General features: G+C 46.2%; 1 protein-coding gene across 2 annotated transcripts in view; it reads left to right on the forward strand.

The window, feature by feature from the left end:
* VWA8 (von Willebrand factor A domain containing 8) overlaps positions 1-20143 on the forward strand; it is an 875413-nt gene that overhangs the window by 342170 nt on the left and 513100 nt on the right. For both annotated transcript variants that reach the window (XM_063952874.1, XM_063952875.1), the window contains exons 19-20: positions 631-737; positions 1129-1235. In XM_063952874.1, coding sequence (XP_063808944.1) covers positions 631-737; positions 1129-1235 — 214 coding nt within the window. The remainder of the gene's footprint in view (positions 1-630; positions 738-1128; positions 1236-20143) is intronic.

Here is a 20143-nt window from a genome sequence, read left to right on the forward strand (position 1 = left end):
GCATATAGTGGTGATTGGACAGCGGATCCAGCACCAAGTAACATTAGTAAACTCATCCTGATAACATTAACATAACCCCCCCCTTCCCCAGATAACATTAACACACACTATCTCTGATAACATTAGTGCACTTATTCAGATAGAATTAATACTCCTGACATAACAATAATGCACCCCCACCCAGACAACATTAATACACTTCCCCTATAAGTAGTGCTGACTCCCAATAATTCCTGTAAACATCATCACAGATTCTATTAAAAATACTGTACATGAGAATTTGAACAGTGTGTGAACATGTTTTATATTTGTACATTAGCCCTTCCTTGCAGCCATTGGACTTTAGTTAGCAAGAGCATTTCCCTGAATAATACAACAATTTAGCTAATCTAGCATATGGGAATAGATTATCTGACATTTCTAAAAATGTGTTTTGACACTAGTTTTTCAGTTAGTAACTCTTACTACTGTACAATAGGTATTAGAAATTGATATTTGTTTGTATTACATGCATGTGTTGCATAAATAAACAATACTTTATATAATACGTCATATATCACTTGGTAGCTGTCTTCATATTTATCTGGTTTATCATTACTTATTAATATAATTTCTTCTTAATCTTTGTAGATTTTTGCCAACTCTAGCTAGATCAGCTTTACAGAAAAACTTAATGGATTCTGGCATAGAGGAAAACAGCACGGAGCTGGAAAGGGCGCAAAACAGAGATTACAGCTGTAAGAAGTTTTATATTAGTTAATGATTTTGTGTTATTTTTCTTCCTTTATTCAATTTTAACTGCAGGTTAGTGCATTGTATTGTCAAGCTTTACATCAGGGACAACACCTTGCTGCAGTACCTGATTTATTGAAATGTGTTGTTTGGTGGTGGAGTATGTTAAACATCCACATAACTGTATTTGTCTATATTATTTTTCCTCATTCCTCATTTTTGTAGAACTTTTATTTTAAAACACACATCAAAGTATGTAAGAAAATGGGGACTATACTGTAACTTTGTTTAGCTCTTATATGATTTTTGTACAGCACTCTATAGTGCCATTGGGTTAATACAATGCGTTTCAGCCATCAGAACATTTATTTATACTGTAACTCCTTGTTTTCACAGGTGAGGTGAAGTCTGGCATCCTGAGGATTGGCAGTGTTACTGTACCGGTATTTCATCCCGATGAGAAGATGAAAGTGCCAGACGTCCTGTTCTATGACAACACACAGGTGCGTAATGCAGCCTTTGGTCCTGGGTGTAACTGACGTCCAGGTGTTTGTCCACAGCTAGAGGTGGTTCCCTAGTCAGGCACTGAGCACAGTTATGTAATTATTAGGGTGGAATGGAAATGACTGTCAGTATCAGCTTTCCATTTCTAGCTTACTTCAGTTTGTTGATACAGAACATGATGAAACCCCCATCAAGCCAGTCAGATTACCCTCTGGAACAACAGCTGGCCATGGAGGATAATAGCTGTGAACTCCCCGGGGTTACTTGCAATATGCTACAGGTTGTTTTGTTTGTTTTTTCTAAATAAGACTTTGCACAGCAAATTTGAAACAAAATACTTTCTTCTATTTATTAAAGCCCATTTGGTTTTCCTCTTTGAATGGAAACAAGAGAAATGCTGGGATTCTCACTGTAAAGCAGTGCAGGTCTCTGTGTAGAAACTAGTATAGTTTGTCATATACTGTAGCACATGACACGTACTGTAACAGATGATGTATATCTCTTAGGGGCAGTCATGATGATAATGTTGGTTATTCTTTAGTCTTTGAGTTCTCTAGTAACGCAAATTCATTTGTCTTTACTGAATCACAGAAGCATAAAAAGTGCACAGAAAATAATGTTATCAAGTGATATTTCTTACAAGTATAGGTGATAGCTTAGTTAATTGTGATACAGAGGATCGCAGAGTCTGGTCAGGCCTGACAATTACTTTTTTTCTAAGGACTTTGGCTGACCTACTTCCACATGACCTGTTTTTATTTTCTCCACTGAAAGCTTTACTTGGCTGGAGAAAATGCAAAAAGGGGGAGGGGGACACACACGACACACATACAAAAACACTGCATTCTGTGCATCAGTCATAAAGAGACTCATTTTCGAATATGTATGCATGCATCTAAGCCTAGTAATTTGTTTATCTGAGCGTGAGATTGTCCTCAAGGTAATACAGCAAATCAGCAATGAAAGGGAAGTGGGTCATTTCACATTTTTTCAGCATCTCGCTACTTATAATGACACTTTTTTATAATATAGGAGGAAAAAAAGAATGCAGTAAAGACGTTTCACCTAAAATGAGTGTTTAAATACTTTAAGGGCCAATGTGCGAATGGTAGCTTATTTGTATTATTTTTCATTACTTTCAATTAACAGGAGAAAAAAATATGAATGGAAAATTAGAAAGTGTTTTGATTTACAAGGCAACCCATGACTCTCTACATATTATTATAGTATGATTGGTCATTTATGCACATTGCCAATTATCTTTACATTTACTGTAAACTACAATACTATTTAATTTTCACTTGTTTACACCACAACATATGGTTGTTTAGCGTTTTCACAGAATGACCAAATCACAGAGGGCAAGATTTATCAAAGGTTAGAGATAGATAAAGTACCAACCAATTAGCTCATATTTTTCAAACACAGCCTGTGAAATGACAGAGTTTTTCCTGCAGCTGCAGGGTTTTGCTATTTAATTGGGAAATCACGCATCTATTTTTTTGTTTCTCTATCGTCCTAGTGGATGCTGGGGTTCCTGAAAGGACCATGGGGAATAGCGGCTCCGCAGGAGACAGGGCACAAAAAGTAAAGCTTTAGGATCAGGTGGTGTGCACTGGCTCCTCCCCCTATGACCCTCCTCCAAGCCAGTTAGATTTTGTGCCCGGCCGAGAAGGGTGCAATCTAGGTGGCTCTCCTAAAGAGCTGCTTAGGAAAGTTTAGCTTAGGTTTTTTATTTTACAGTGAGTCCTGCTGGCAACAGGATCACTGCAACGAGGGACTTAGGGGAGAAGAAGTGAACTCACCTGCGTGCAGGATGGATTGGCTTCTTGGCTACTGGACATCAGCTCCAGAGGGACGATCACAGGTACAGCCTGGATGGTCACCGGAGCCTTGCCGCCGGCCCCCTTGCAGATGCTGAAGTGAGAAGAGGTCCAGAATCGGCGGCAGAAGACTCCTCAGTCTTCTAAAGGTAGCGCACAGCACTGCAGCTGTGCGCCATTTTCCTCTCAGCACACTTCACACGGCAGTCACTGAGGGTGCAGGGCGCTGGGAGGGGGGCGCCCTGGGAGGCAAATGAATACCTATTTTGGCTAATAATACCTCACATATAGCCTCCGGAGGCTATATGGAGATATTTAACCCCTGCCAGAATCCGTTAAGAGCGGGAGACGAGGCCGCCGAAAAAGGGGCGGGGCCTATCTCCTCAGCACACAGCGCCATTTTCCCTCACAGAAAGGCTGGAGGGAAGGCTCCCAGGCTCTCCCCTGCACTGCACTACAGAAACAGGGTTAAAACAGAGAGGGGGGGCACTAATTTGGCGATATGCTTATATATATATTAAGATGCTATAAGGGAAAACACTTATATAAGGTTGTCCCTATATAATTATAGCGTTTTTGGTGTGTGCTGGCAAACTCTCCCTCTGTCTCTCCAAAGGGCTAGTGGGTCCTGTCCTCTATCAGAGCATTCCCTGTGTGTGTGCTGTGTGTCGGTACGTGTGTGTCGACAGGTAGGAGGACGATGTTGGTGAGGAGGCGGAGCAATTGCCTGTAATGGTGATGTCACTCTCTAGGGAGTCGACACCGGAATGGATGGCTTATTTAGGAAATTACGTGATAATGTCAACACGCTGCAAGGTCGGTTGACGACATGAGACGGCCGACAAACAATTAGTACGGTCCAGACGTCTCAAAAACACCGTCAAGGGTTTTAAAACGCCCGTTTACTTTAGTCGGTCGACACAGACACAGACAGGGACACTGAATCCAGTGTCGACGGTGAATAAACAAACGTATTCCTTATTAGGGCCACACGTTAAAGGCAATGAAGGAGGTGTTACGTATTTCTGATACTACAAGTACCACAAAAGAGGGTATTATGTGGGATGTGAAAAAACTACCATAGTTTTTCCTGAATCAGATAAATTAAATAAAGTGTGTGATGATGCGTGGGTTCCCCCCGATAGAAAATTATGGGCGGTATACCCTTTCCCGCCAGAAGTTAGGACGCGTTGGGAAACACCCCTTAAGGTGGATAAGGCGCTCACACGCTTATCAAAACAAGTGGCGGTACCGTCTATAGATAGGGCCGTCCTCAAGGACCAGCTGACAAGGCTGGAAAATATAATAAAAAGTATATACACACATACTGGTGTTATACTGCGGCCAGCGATCGCCTCAGCCTGGATGTGCAGAGCTAGGGTGGCTTGGTCGGATTCCCTGACTAAAAATATTGATACCCTTGACAGGGACAGTATTTTATTGACTATAGAGCATTTCTATATATGCGAGATGCACAGAGGGATATTTGCACTCTGGCATCATGAATAAACGCGATGTCCATAACTGCCAGAAGATGTTATGGACACGACAGTGGTCAGGTGATGCAGATTCCAAACGGCACAGTATGGCCGTATAAAGGAAGAGGACTTGTTTGGGGTCGGTCCATCGGACCTGGTGGTCACGGCAACTGCTGGAAAATCCACCGTTTTTTACCCTAAGTCACATCTCTGCAGAAAAAGACACCGTCTTTTCAGCCTCAGTCCTCTCGTCCCTATAAGATCATATCTGCCCAGGGATAGAGGAAAGGGAAGAAGACTGCAACAGGCAGCCTATTCCCAGGAACAGAAGCGTTCCACCGCGTCTGACAAGTTCTCAGCATGGCGCTGAGACCGTACAGGACCCCTGGATCCTACAAGTAGTATCCCGGGGGTACAGATGGGAATGTCGAGACGTTTCCCCTTCGCAGGCTCCTGAAGTCTGCTTTACCAAGTCTCCCTCCGACAAGGAGGTAGTATGGGAAAAAAAAAAAAAAAAAAAAAATTCACAAGCTGTGTTCCCAGCAGGTGACAATTAAATTACCCCTCCTACTACAGAAAAGGGGTATTATTCCACACTATATTGTGGTACTGAAGCCAGAAGGCTAGGTGAGACTTATTCTAAAAAATTTTTTTTGAACACTTACAAAGGTTCAAATTAAGATGAAGTCACTCAGAGCAGTGATAACGAACCAGGAAGAAGGGGACTATATAGTGTCCCGGGACATCAGGGATGCTTACCTCTATGTCCCAAAATTGCCCTTCTCACTAAGGGTACCTCAGGTTCGTGGTGCAGAACTGTCACTATCAGTTTCAGACGCTGCCGTTTGGATTGTCCACGGCACCCCGGGGTCTTTACCAAGGTAATGGCCGAATTGATGATTCTTCTTCGAAGAAAAGGCGTCTTAATTATCCCTTACTTGGACGATCTCCTGATAGGGGCATAGTCCAGGGAACAGTTGGATAGCACTATCTCGGATACTGCTACAATCAGCACGGGTGGATTCTAAATATTCCAAAATCGCAGCTGATCCCGACGACACGTCTGCTGTGCCTAGGGATGATTCTGGACACAGTCCAGAAAAAGGTGTTTCTCCCGGAAGAGAAAGCCAGGGAGTTATCCGAGCAAGTCAGGAACCTCCTAAAAACAGTGCATCATTGCACAAGGGTCCTGGTAAAAATGGTGGCTTCCTACGAAGCAATTCCATTCGGCAGATTTCACGTAAGAACTTTTCAGTGGGATCTGCTGGACAAATGGTCCGGATCGCATCTTCAGATGCATCAGCGGATAACCCAATATCCAAGGACAAGGGTGTCTCTCCTGTGGTGGTTATGGAGTGCTCATCTTCTAGAGGGCCGCAGATTCGGCATTCAGGATTGGATGCTGGTAACCACGGAGCCCAGCCTGAGAGGCTGGGGAGCAGTCACACAAGGGAAAAATTTCCAGGGAGTGTGATCAAGTATGGAGACTTTTCTCCACATAAATATACTGGAGCTAAGGGTAAATTTATAATGCTCTAAGCTTAGCAAGACCTCTGCTTCAAGGTCAGCCGGTATTGATCCAGTGGGAAAAACATCACGGCAGTCGCCCACGTAAACAGACAGGGCGACACAAGAAGCAGGAGGGCAATGGCAGAAACTGCAAGGACTTTTCGCTGGGCGGAAAATCATGTGATAACACTGTCAGCAGTTTTTCATCCCGGGAATGGAAACTGGGAAGCAGACTTCCTCAGCACGACCTCCACCCGGGAGAGTGGAAACTTCATTGAGAAGTTTTTTCCACATGATTGTAAACCGTTGGGAAATACCAAAGGTGGACATGATGGCGTCCCGTCTGAACAAAAAACGGGACAGGTATTGCGCCAGGTCAAGGGACCCTCAGGCAATAGATGTGGACGTTCTGGTAACACCGTGGGTGTACCAGTCGGTGTATGTGTTCCCTCCTCTGCTTCTCATACCTAAGGTGCTGAGAATTATAAGACGTAGAGGAGTAAGAACTATACTCATGGCTCCGGATTGGCCAAGAAGGACTTGGTACCCGGAACTTCAAGAGATGCTTACAGAGGTCTTATGGCCTCTGCCGCTAAGAAGGGACTTGCTTCAGCAAGTACCATGTCTGTTCCAAGACTTACCGCAGCTGCGTTTGTCGGCATGGCGATGGAAAGCCGGATCCTAAGGGAAAAAAGGCATTCCGGAAGAGGTCATTCCTACCCTGGTCAAAGCCAGAAAGGAGGTGACCGCACAACATTATCACCACGTGTGGCGAAAATTTGTTGCGTGGTGTGAGGCCAGGAAGGCCCCACAAAGAAATTTCAACTCGGTCGTTTCCTGCATTTCCTGCAAACAGGAGTGTCTATGGGCCTCAAATTGGGGTCCATTAAGGTTCAAATTCGGCCCTGTAAATTTTCTTCCAGAAAGAATTGGCTTCAGTTCCTGAAGTCCAGAAGTTTGTCAAGGGAGTATTGCATATACAAACCCCTTTTTTGTGCCTCCAGTGGCACTGTGGGATCTCAACGTAGTTCTGGGATTTCTCAAATCACATTGGTTTAAAACCAGTCAAATATGTGGATTTGCAGCATCTCACATAAAAAGTGACCATGCTCTTGGCCCTGGCCTGGACCAGGCGAGTGTCAAATTGGTGGTTTTTTCTCAAAAAAGCCCATATCTGTTTGTCCATTCGGACAGGGCAGAGCTGCGGACTCGTCCCCAGTTCTCTCCCTAAGGTGGTGTCAGTGTTTCACCTGAACCAGCTTATTGTGGTGCCTTGCACCTACTAGGGACTTGGAGGACTCCAAGTTGCTAGAAGTTGTCAGGGCCCTGAAAATATATTCCAGGACAGCTGGAGTCAGAAAATCTGACTCGCTGTTTATACTGTATGCACCCAACAAGTTGGGTGCGCCTGCTTCTAAGCAGTCGATTGCTCGTTGGATTTGTAACACAATTCAACTTGTACATTCTGAGGCAGGCCTGCCACAGTCTAAATCGGTTAAGGCCCATTCCACAAGGAAGGTGGGCTCATCTTGGGCGGCTGCCCGAGAGGTCTCGGCATTACAACTCTGCCGAGCAGCTACGTGGTCAGGGGAGAACACGTTTGTAAAATTCTACAAATTTGATATCCTGGCAAAAGAGGACCTGGAGTTCTCTCATTCGGTGCTGCAGAGTCATCCGCACTCTCCCGCCCGTTTGGGAGCTTTGGTATAATCCCCATGGTCCTTTCAGGAACCCCAGCATCCACTAGGACGATAGAGAAAATAAGAATTTACTTACCGATAATTCTATTTCTCGGAGTCCGTAGTGGATGCTGGGCGCCCATCCCAAGTGCGGATTATCTGCAATACTTGTACATAGTTACAAAAATCGGGTTATTATTGTTGTGAGCCATCTTTTCAGAGGCTCCGCTGTTATCATACTGTTAACTGGGTTTAGATCACAAGTTGTACGGTGTGATTGGTGTGGCTGGTATGAGTCTTACCCGGGATTCAAAATTCCTCCCTTATTGTGTACGCTCGTCCGGGCACAGTACCTAACTGGCTTGGAGGAGGGTCATAGGGGGAGGAGCCAGTGCACACCACCTGATCCTAAAGCTTTACTTTTTGTGCCCTGTCTCCTGCAGAGCCGCTATTCCCCATGGTCCTTTCAGGAACCCCAGCATCCACTACGGACTCCGAGAAATAGAATTATCGGTAAGTAAATTCTTATTTTTTTTCTCTATCGTCCTAGTGGATGCTGGGGTTCCTGAAAGGACCATGGGGAATAGCGGCTCCGCAGGAGACAGGGCACAAAAGTAAAGCTTTCCGATCAGGTGGTGTGCACTGGCTCCTCCCCCTATGACCCTCCTCCAAGCCAGTTAGATTTTTGTGCCCGGCCGAGAAGGGTGCAATCTAGGTGGCTCTCCTAAAGAGCTGCTTAGAGAAAGTTTAGCTTAGGTTTTTTATTTTACAGTGAATCCTGCTGGCAACAGGATCACTGCAACGAGGGACTTAGGGGAGAAGAAGTGAACTCACCTGCGTGCAGGATGGATTGGCTTCTTGGCTACTGGACATCAGCTCCAGAGGGACGATCACAGGTACAGCCTGGATGGTCACCGGAGCCTCGCCGCCGGCCCCCTTGCAGATGCTGAAACATGAAGAGGTCCAGAATCGGCGGCAGAAGACTCCTCAGTCTTCTAAAGGTAGCGCACAGCACTGCAGCTGTGCGCCATTTTCCTCTCAGCACACTTCACACGGCAGTCACTGAGGGTGCAGGGCGCTGGGAGGGGAGCGCCCTGGGAGGCAAATGAAAACCTATTTGGCTAAAAAATACCTCACATATAGCCTCCGGGGCTATATGGAGATATTTAACCCCTGCCAGAATACACTAAAGAGCGGGAGACGAGCCCGCCGGAAAAGGGGCGGGGCCTATCTCCTCAGCACACAGCGCCATTTTCCTTACACAGCTCCGCTGGTCAGGACGGCTCCCAGGTCTCTCCCCTGCACTGCACTACAGAAACAGGGTAAAACAAGAGAGGGGGGGCAAAATAGTGGCAAAAATTATATTATAAAAGCAGCTATACAGGGAGCACTTATTATAAGGCTATCCCTGTCATATATAGCGCTTTTGGTGTGTGCTGGCAAACTCTCCCTCTGTCTCCCCAAAGGGCTAGTGGGGTCCTGTCTTCGTTAAGAGCATTCCCTGTGTGTCTGCTGTGTGTCGGTACGTGTGTGTCGACATGTATGAGGACGATATTGGTGTGGAGGCGGAGCAATTGCCAAATATGGGGATGTCACCTCCTAGGGGGTCGACACCAGAATGGATGCCTTTATTTATGGAATTACGGGATAGTGTCAACACGCTAAAGCAGTCGTTTGTCGACATGAGACGGCCGGACAATCAGTTAGTGCCTGTCCAGGCGCCTCAAACACCGTCAGGGGCTGTAAAACGCCCTTTGCCTCAGTCGGTCGACACAGACCCAGACACAGGCACTGATTCCAGTGGCGACGGTGACGAATCAACCGTATTTTCCAGTAGGGCCACGCGTTATATGATTTTGGCAATGAAGGAGGCGTTACATTTAGCTGATACTACTGGTACCACTAAACAGGGTATTATGTGGGGTGTGAAAAAACTACCTATAGTTTTTCCTGAATCAGAAGAACTAAATGATGTATGTGATGAAGCGTGGGTTGCCCCCGATAAAAAGATGCTAATTTCAAAGAAGTTATTAGCTTTATACCCTTTCCCGTCAGAGGTTAGGGCGCGCTGGGAAACACCTCCTAGGGTGGATAAGGCGCTCACACGCTTATCTAAACAAGTGGCGTTACCCTCTCCTGAGACGGCCGCACTTAAAGATCCAACAGATAGGAGGATGGAAAATATCCAAAAAAGTATATACACACATACAGGTGTTATACTACGACCAGCTATAGCGTCAGCCTGGATGTGCAGTGCTGGAGTAGTTTGGTCAGAGTCCCTGATTGAAAATATTGATACCCTGGATAGGGACAATGTTTTACTGTCTTTAGAGCAAATAAAGGATGCATTTCTTTATATGCGTGATGCACAGAGGGATATCTGCACACTGGCATCACGGGTAAGTGCTATGTCCATTTCGGCCAGAAGAAGTTTATGGACGCGACAGTGGTCAGGCGATGCGGACTCAAAACGGCATATGGAAGTTTTGCCGTATAAAGGGGAGGAGTTATTTGGAGTCGGTCTATCAGATTTGGTGGCCACGGCTACAGCCGGGAAATCCACCTTTTTACCTCAAGCTACTCCCCAACAGAAAAAGACACCGACTTTTCAACCGCAGTCCTTTCGTTCCTTTAAAAACAAGAGAGCAAAGGGATATTCATATCTGCCACGAGGCAGAGGAAGGGGGAAGAGACACCAACAGGCAGCTCCTTCCCAGGAACAGAAGCCCTCCCCCGCTTCTACAAAAGCCTCAGCATGACGCTGGGGCTTCTCAAGCGGACTCGGGGGCGGTGGGCGGTCGTCTCAAGCATTTCAGCGCGCAGTGGGCTCACTCGCAGGTAGATCCCTGGATCCTGCAGATAATATCTCAGGGGTACAGGTTGGAACTAGAGACAGATCCGCCTCGCCGTTTCCTGAAGTCTGCTTTACCAACGTCCCCCTCCGAAAGGGAGACGGTTTTGGAAGCCATTCACAAGCTGTACTCTCAGCAGGTGATAGTCAAGGTACCTCTTCTACAACAGGGAAAGGGGTATTATTCCACTCTATTTGTGGTACCGAAGCCGGACGGCTCGGTAAGACCTATTCTAAATCTGAAGTCCTTGAACCTGTACATAAAGAAGTTCAAGTTCAAAATGGAGTCACTCAGAGCAGTGATAGCGAACCTGGAAGAAGGGGACTTTATGGTGTCCTTGGACATCAAGGATGCGTACCTCCACGTTCCAATTTACCCCTCACACCAGGGGTACCTCAGGTTCGTTGTACAAAACTGTCACTATCAGTTTCAGACGCTGCCGTTCGGATTGTCCACGGCACCTCGGGTCTTTACAAAGGTAATGGCCGAGATAATGATTCTTCTTCGAAGAAAAGGCGTATTAATTATCCCATACTTGGACGATCTCCTAATAAGGGCAAGGTCCAGAGAACAGCTAGAGAGGGGATTAGCACTGTCTCAAGAAGTGCTAAAACAACACGGCTGGATTCTGAATATTCCAAAATCCCAGTTAATGCCGACAACTCGTCTGCTGTTCCTAGGGATGATTCTGGACACGGTTCAGAAAAAGGTTTTTCTCCCGGAGGAAAAAGCCAAGGAGTTGTCCGAGCTTGTCAGGAACCTCCTAAAACCAGGAAAGGTGTCTGTACATCAATGCACAAGAGTCCTGGGAAAAATGGTGGCTTCTTACGAAGCAATTCCATTCGGCAGATTCCATGCACGAATTTTCCAGAGGGATCTGTTAGACAAATGGTCAGGGTCGCATCTTCAGATGCACCAGCGGATAACCCTGTCTCCAAGGACAAGGGTATCTCTTCTGTGGTGGTTGCAGAGTGCTCATCTATTGGAGGGCCGCAGATTCGGCATACAGGATTGGATCCTGGTGACCACGGACGCCAGCCTGAGAGGCTGGGGAGCAGTCACACAAGGAAGAAACTTCCAGGGAGTGTGGACGAGCCTGGAAACGTCTCTTCACATAAACATTCTGGAACTAAGAGCAATCTACAATGCTCTAAGCCAGGCAGAACCTCTGCTTCAAGGAAAACCGGTGTTGATCCAGTCGGACAACATCACGGCAGTCGCCCATGTGAACAGACAGGGCGGCACAAGAAGCAGGAGTGCAATGGCAGAAGCTGCAAGGATTCTTCGCTGGGCAGAGAATCATGTGATAGCACTGTCAGCAGTGTTCATCCCGGGAGTGGACAACTGGGAAGCAGACTTCCTCAGCAGACACGACCTTCACCCGGGAGAGTGGGGACTTCATCCGGAAGTCTTCCACATGCTGGTAACCCGTTGGGAAAGACCAATGGTGGACATGATGGCGTCTCGCCTCAACAAAAAACTGGACAGGTATTGCGCCAGGTCAAGAGATCCGCAGGCAATAGCTGTGGACGCGCTGGTAACGCCTTGGGTGTACCAGTCGGTGTATGTGTTTCCTCCTCTGCCTCTCATACCAAAAGTATTGAGAATTATACGGCAAAGAGGCGTAAGAACGATACTAGTGGTTCCGGATTGGCCAAGAAGGACTTGGTACCCGGAACTTCAAGAGATGATCACGGAAGATCCGTGGCCTCTACCTCTAAGGAGGGACTTGCTTCAGCAGGGTCCCTGTCTGTTTCAAGACTTACCGCGGCTGCGTTTGACGGCATGGCGGTTGAACGCCGGATCCTAAAGGAAAAAGGCATGCCGGAAGAAGTCATTCCTACTTTGATTAAAGCAAGGAAGGAAGTAACCGTGCAACACTATCACCGCATTTGGCGAAGATATGTTGCGTGGTGCGAGGATCGGAGTGCTCCGACGGAGGAATTTCAACTGGGTCGATTCCTACATTTCCTGCAATCAGGATTGTCTATGGGTCTCAAATTGGGATCTATTAAGGTTCAAATTTCGGCCCTGTCGATTTTCTTTCAAAAAGAATTGGCTTCAGTTCCTGAAGTCCAGACTTTTGTTAAGGGAGTGCTGCATATACAGCCTCCTGTGGTGCCTCCAGTGGCACCGTGGGATCTCAATGTGGTTTTGGAATTTCTAAAATCTCATTGGTTTGAACCACTAAAAAAGGTGGATTTAAAATATCTCACATGGAAAGTGACCATGTTACTAGCCCTGGCTTCGGCCAGGAGAGTGTCAGAACTGGCAGCTTTATCTTACAAAAGCCCATATCTGATTTTCCATTCGGACAGGGCAGAACTGCGGACTCGTCCGCATTTTCTCCCTAAGGTGGTGTCAGCATTTCATCTGAACCAGCCTATTGTAGTGCCTGCGGCTACAAGTGACTTGGAGGACTCCAAGTTACTGGACGTTGTCAGAGCATTAAAAATATATATTGCAAGGACAGCTGGAGTCAGAAAATCTGACTCGTTGTTTATATTGTATGCACCCAACAAGATGGGTGCTCCTGCGTCTAAGCAGACGATTGCTCGTTGGATCTGTAGCACAATCCAACTTGCACATTCTGTGGCAGGCCTGCCACAGCCTAAATCTGTAAAGGCCCACTCCACAAGGAAGGTGGGCTCATCTTGGGCGGCTGCCCGAGGGGTCTCGGCATTACAACTTTGCCGAGCAGCTACGTGGTCAGGGGAGAACACGTTTGTAAAATTTTACAAATTTGATACTCTGGCTAAGGAGGACCTGGAGTTCTCTCATTCGGTGCTGCAGAGTCATCCGCACTCTCCCGCCCGTTTGGGAGCTTTGGTATAATCCCCATGGTCCTTTCAGGAACCCCAGCATCCACTAGGACGATAGAGAAAATAAGAATTTACTTACCGATAATTCTATTTCTCGGAGTCCGTAGTGGATGCTGGGCGCCCATCCCAAGTGCGGATTATCTGCAATAATTGTACATAGTTATTGTTAACTAATTCGGGTTATTGTTAAGAAGCCATCTTTCAGAGGCTCCTCTGTTATCATACTGTTAACTGGTTTTGATCACAAGTTGTACGGTGTGATTGGTGTGGCTGGTATGAGTCTTACCCGGGATTCAAAATTCCTCCCTTATTGTGTACGCTCGTCCGGGCACAGTACCTAACTGGCTTGGAGGAGGGTCATAGGGGGAGGAGCCAGTGCACACCACCTGATCGGAAAGCTTTACTTTTGTGCCCTGTCTCCTGCGGAGCCGCTATTCCCCATGGTCCTTTCAGGAACCCCAGCATCCACTACGGACTCCGAGAAATAGAATTATCGGTAAGTAAATTCTTATTTTTGCACTTCCAGAGCAAATCTGATATTAACTTGTGCCCCTATTTTTTTTGCGCTAAAAACTCTGCAACTACTTTTTTTTAATTGGATACCATGGGTATCAGGAGTGTGCATACCCGCGGTAAACCAAAATTAGGCTTGCGGTTTTGCCCATAAAAAATTTAATCCGCCCCCACCTCTCTCCACTTTATCTCTCTCCAAACTTTGATAAATTTCCACCAGAGTGCTTTATACTTCCTGTTCTGTAAGTAGTCCCACATGATCAGCTCATCAGCCAGTCATATTTTACATTATGTTCAATCACATATGATTCAGTTAAATTTAATTTTAATATCAGAGAAAGGTAATGCACATTTCAGTGTCAAGACAGTTTTAGTGAAAGCAACAATTGGCTTTAAATAAATATCAGCTGTGAATATCTTCAGACCACTTTCTAATTAGGTTGCAGTTGGATTCTTGACAGTTCAACATATATAGGGTGGAATTCAATTGTTTGAAAAGTCAGTTGGGTGTCTGTTTATCTAATAGACAGGAGAAAACAGACACCCAACCGACTTTTCAAACATTTGAATTCCCCCCATAATGTAGTAGCAGTAAGTTGTGGGACTCCCCCCTCCATGTAACACTTACCCAATATCATGTTTCCATAACTACAAATAAGATTTTTATTTTGCATTTCATTCAAGTTTTCTCCTTGTTGTCTAAAGCACAAACAATAATGTAGTGTATTTTATAATGCAGCATATTGGTTGCCTCAAACTAATAAAAGTCTTGTATGGAATGTAGGTAGTAATGACAGTTTATTTATTATTATTATTTATTACCAGTTATTTATATAGCGCACACATATTCCGCAGTGCTTTAAAGAGACTATTTGGCCATTCACATCAGTCCCTGCCTCAGTGGAAAGTACAATCTATATACCCTATTACATGTACACACAGACACGTTCATGCTAGGGTTAATTTTGTTGGGAGCCAATTAATCTACCAGTATATTTTTTGATTGTGGGAGGAAACCGATGCACCCAGAGGAAACCCACGCAAGCACTGGGAAAATATACAATCTCCACACAGTTAGGGTCATGTCGGAATCGAACACATGACCTCAGTGCTGTGAGGCAGTAATGCTAACCATTACACCATCTGTCCTGCCCAGTTATCACTTATTCATCCAGTCATGTGGGCAGTCTGAAGATATCTCATAATAAATAGTGAATTAGAGGTTACCATAAACAGGAAGAAGAACTAACAAATTATTTTTTAATTAACCTTATATGCTACCTGTTAAGAAAGAACAACTGGCACTTTCCGTTCCCCTCCCTTTCCTTTTGCATTAATATCCCCTATCCTCAAGAAACCATCTTTTGACCCTTCATTTCTTTCCAGATACCTTCCCATTTCTGTATTTCTCCGACAGGGTCCACAGGTTATCCACAGGATAACATTGGGATATGAGGTAGTGACAGCGGATTGGCACCAAATGATCAAAGCTTTTGGCCTCCCAGCATGCAACGGGCCCGTCCCTTTATTCCTGGCTTAGGCAAATTAGTTTTTTGTTTGGTGCGGCAGGAGCCGGACCATGGTCAATAGGGCTGCTGGTTTTTAGCAGCCATACGCTTTTTTTATTTTATTTTTATAGTCGTACTATGTTTTTTGAGCAATCTTTCTAAAACGCGTCTTATACGTACTTTGGAAATAGTCGCTCCAACAACTCCCGCCGGGTCGCGACAACGCTTACCCACGTGTACAGTGCTGTTGCGGAGAGCGTTTGTGTAGGATGTACTAGCAAGTCCAGCAGACGTTACCAGGCTGTGGCCTGAGCGTGGGAAGAAGGTAAGGCATCGGTTCCGCTTAGTAGGGGAAACACGAGACACAGCCACACTGTTTCGGGATGGAGACTACCGAACAGTCGCTGACGCGGCTGCCACCTCAGGTGCACCAGCTCTAGGCTTCAGGGATCATAGGCTCCAGGGCTAGTATGAGGCCAAGATCCTTAGGGTTGATGTCAGCAGTGGGGAGTAAGACGCTCCCTTGGTTGCCCCTCCCCCCCCGGTTCATGACCAGTGTCCTCCAAGTTTCCCGCCATGAACTGAGTTCCCGCTTCCATCTGAGACGCTGTGTATCTAAAAGGACCCAGTCAAAGCATAGGCAGCTGTGTGGCTGGGGCGTCAGTGTTCACTTGGGCATCTGTGTTCACTGTAGGTTCACGGAGCGATTGTGTACACTAATAGCATCTGGATCTACTCAGCGTTCACTATCGTATTGATCGATCCTAGAAGCGGGGTGAAGTCTCCCTGTATCCCACTCTCCTGAGCCGGGTGATGCAGTACTAAGTCTCTATCTACCTTTGAGTATGAATAGTTGGATAAGTGCCTGATGCATATGAGTTATTAAACTATTACTGCTGTTTATTTTGCTGTGCGACTGAATACGTTTAAACTCCTATATAAAGTAATGCAGTAATATGTTTCTTCTACATACTTGAAATGTATCTGTAGTTGATTATGTACTCAAATTGCTTATTATACTAAGGTTTACCCTGTGACTGATTGCTAGTGTGATTGCTGACTTTACTAATAATTCTGGCAGTCTAAAGTGTATTCCGATCCTCAATGCTGGTGCAAAGCAGGGAGGGATCAGATTGTATGTCACTTTAACAAAATTTAAAGTGATTGCAGTCACAAATTGGGTAGCAGCAGCACCAACACTCATTTCATATTTGTCTTGCAAAGCTGGGTTAACCTCTCAGGATCTGGTTCAAAATGGATTATATGCAAATTGTTTTAGCTTTCACCAAAGCCTCTTAAATAATCCAAGGCAGGCACAGGTTCAAGTTGAACCCCCATGGGCTACTTTTGCACAGACATTATCCAGTATAGCTGAGCGGATAATGCCAGCTCCTATACCAGGGATAGGTTAGCCTATTAACCCTTACATGCAACATTCCACCTGGGGTTTATCGCATCCAGCACAGGAATTTGCAGCCTCTCAACAAAAGCAGGCTGAAAGGCCAGTGGTAAGTATATAACATAGACATGAAACAACATCTTCACAGTCTACACATGTTTTAGATGAGGACTCGTCGGAGCATGAGGACTCATCGCACTCCGGCTCTGCATACAGAGATGAGGATGAAGGCCTTAGCTCAGTGGACATACCTGAGCTAATTAGTGCTATGAAAGCCATTTTATCCTTAGAGGAGGTAGCAGAGCCTTTGTTAAAATCTAAGGCACCTGTGTTTAAACGTCCCAAAACAGTTAGGACTGAGTTTCCTGGGTCAAATCATCTGACGGAAATTATGCAAGAGGCCTGGGTTATGCCGAGTAAGAAGTTTAGGATTCCAAAGAAATGGAATTCCCATTTTCTCTAACGTCCTAAGTGGATGCTGGGGACTCCGTAAGGACCATGGGGAATAGCGGCTCCGCAGGAGACTGGGCACATCTAAAGAAAGCTTTAGGACTATGTGGTGTGCACTGGCTCCTCCCCCTATGACCCTCCTCCAAGCCTCAGTTAGATCTCTGTGCCCGAACGAGAAGGGTGCACACTAGGGGCTCTCCTGAGCTTCTTAGTGAAAGTTTTAGTTTAGGTTTTTTATTTTCAGTGAGACCTGCTGGCAACAGGCTCACTGCATCGAGGGACTAAGGGGAGAAGAAGCGAACTCACCTGCGTGCAGAGTGGATTGGGCTTCTTAGGCTACTGGACATTAGCTCCAGAGGGACGATCACAGGCCCAGCCTGGATGGGTCCCAGAGCCGCGCCGCCGGCCCCCTTACAGAGCCAGAAGGCAGAAGAGGTCCGGAAAATCGGCGGCAGAAGACGTCCTGTCTTCAACAAGGTAGCGCACAGCACTGCAGCTGTGCGCCATTGCTCTCAGCACACTTCACACTCCGGTCACTGAGGGTGCAGGGCGCTGGGGGGGAGCGCCCTGAGACGCAATAATAAACACCTTGGATGGCAAAAGAATGCATCACATATAGCTCCTGGGCTATATGGATGCATTTAACCCCTGCCAAAATACATAGAAAAACGGGAGATAAGGCCGCCGATAAGGGGGCGGAGCCTATCTCCTCAGCACACTGGCGCCATTTTCCCTCACAGCTCCGTTGGAGGGAAGCTCCCTGTCTCTCCCCTGCAGTCACTACACTACAGAAAGGGTTATAAAAGAGAGGGGGGGCACTAATTACGCGCAGTATTAAAGATACAGCAGCTATAAGGGGAAAAACACTTATATAAGGTTATCCCTGTATATATATAGCGCTCTGGTGTGTGCTGGCAAACTCTCCCTCTGTCTCCCCAAAGGGCTAGTGGGGTCCTGTCCTCTATCAGAGCATTCCCTGTGTGTGTGCTGTATGTCGGTACATTTGTGTCGACATGTATGAGGAGAAAAATGATGTGGAGACGGAGCAGATTGCCTGTAATAGTGATGTCACCCCCTAGGGGGTCGACACCTGAGTGGATGAACTGTTGGAAGGAATTACATGACAGTGTCAGCTCTGTATAAAAGACAGTGGTTGACATGAGACAGCCGGCTACTCAGCTTGTGCCTGTCCAGACGTCTCATAGGCCGTCAGGGGCTCTAAAGCGCCCGTTACCTCAGATGGCAGTTATAGACGCCGACACGAATACTGACTCCAGTGTCGACGGTGAAGAGACAAATGTGACTTCCAGTAGGGCCACACGTTACATGATTGAGGCAATGAAAAAAATGTTATTACACATTTCTGATAATACGAGTACCACCAAAAAGGGGTATTATGTTCGGTGAGGAAAAACTACCTGTAGTTTTCCTGAATCTGAGAAATTAAATGAGGTGTGTGATGATGCGTGGTTTTCCCCCGATAACAACTGATAATTTTTAAAATGTTATTGGCATTATATCCTTTCCCGCCAGAGGTTAGGGTGCGTTGGGAAACACCCCCTAGGGGGGATAAAGCGCTCACACGCTTGTAAGGGCTCTACCCTCTCCTGAGATGGCCGCCCTTAAGGATCCTGCTGATAGAAAGCAGGAGGGTATCCTAAAATGTATTTACACACATACTGGTGTTATACTGCGACCAGCAATCGCCTCAGCCTGGATGTACAGTGCTGGGTTGGCGTGGTCGGATTCCCTGACTGAAAATATTGATACCCTAGATAGGGACAGTATATTATTGCCTATAGAGCATTTAAAAGATGCATTTCTATATATGCGTGATGCACAGCGGAATATTTGCCGACTGGCATCAAGTCTAAGTGCGTTGTCCATTTCTACCAGTAGAGGGTTATGGACACGTCAGTGGTCAGGTGATGCGTACTCCAAACGGCATTTGGAAGTATTGCCTTATTAAAGGGAGGAGTTATTTGGGGTTGGTCTTTCAGACCTGGTGGCCACGGCAACAGCTGGGAAATCCACGTTTGTACCCCAGGTCGCCTCTCAACATGAGAAGACGCCGTATTATCAGGCGCAGTCTTTTCGTGGACAAGCGGGCAAAAGATTCCTCATTTCTGCCCCGTGACAGAGGGAGAGGAAAAAGGCTGCAGAAATCAGCCAGTTCCTAGGAACAGAAACCCTCTCCCGCCTCTGCCAAGCCTTCAGTATGACGCTGGGGCTTTACAAGCAGAATCAGGCACGGTGGGGGGCCCGTCTCAATGAATTTCAGCGCGCAGTGGGCTCACTCGCAAGTAGACCCCTGGATCCTTCAGGTGATATCTCAGGGGTACAAATTAGAATTCGAGACGTCTCCCCCTCGCCGTTTCCTAAAGTCGGCTTTACCAATGTCTCCTTCTGACAGGGAGACTGTTTTGGAAGCCATTCACAAGCTGTATTCCCAGCAGGTGATAACAAGGTACCCCTCCTGCAACAGGGAACGGGGTATTATTCCACACTGTTGTGGTACCGAAGCCAGACGGCTCGGTGAGACCGATTCTAAATCTAAAATCTTTGAACACTTACATACAGAGGTTCAAATTCAAGATTGAGTCACTCAGAGCAGTGATTGCGAACCTGGAAGAAGGGGACTACATGATGTCTCGGGACATCAAGGATGCTTACCTTCATGTCAAAATTTACCCTTCTCATCAAGGGTACCTCAGGTTTATGGTACAGCACTGTCACTATCAGTTCAGACGCTGCCGTATGGATGGTCCACGGCACCCCGGGTCTTTACCAAGGTAATGGCCGAAATGATGATATTCCTTCGAAGGAAGGGAATTTTAGTTATCCTTTACGTGGACGATTCCCTGATAAGGGTAA

This window comes from Pseudophryne corroboree, chromosome 2, assembly GCF_028390025.1.
Source record: "Pseudophryne corroboree isolate aPseCor3 chromosome 2, aPseCor3.hap2, whole genome shotgun sequence".
Lineage (NCBI taxonomy): Eukaryota > Metazoa > Chordata > Amphibia > Anura > Myobatrachidae > Pseudophryne > Pseudophryne corroboree.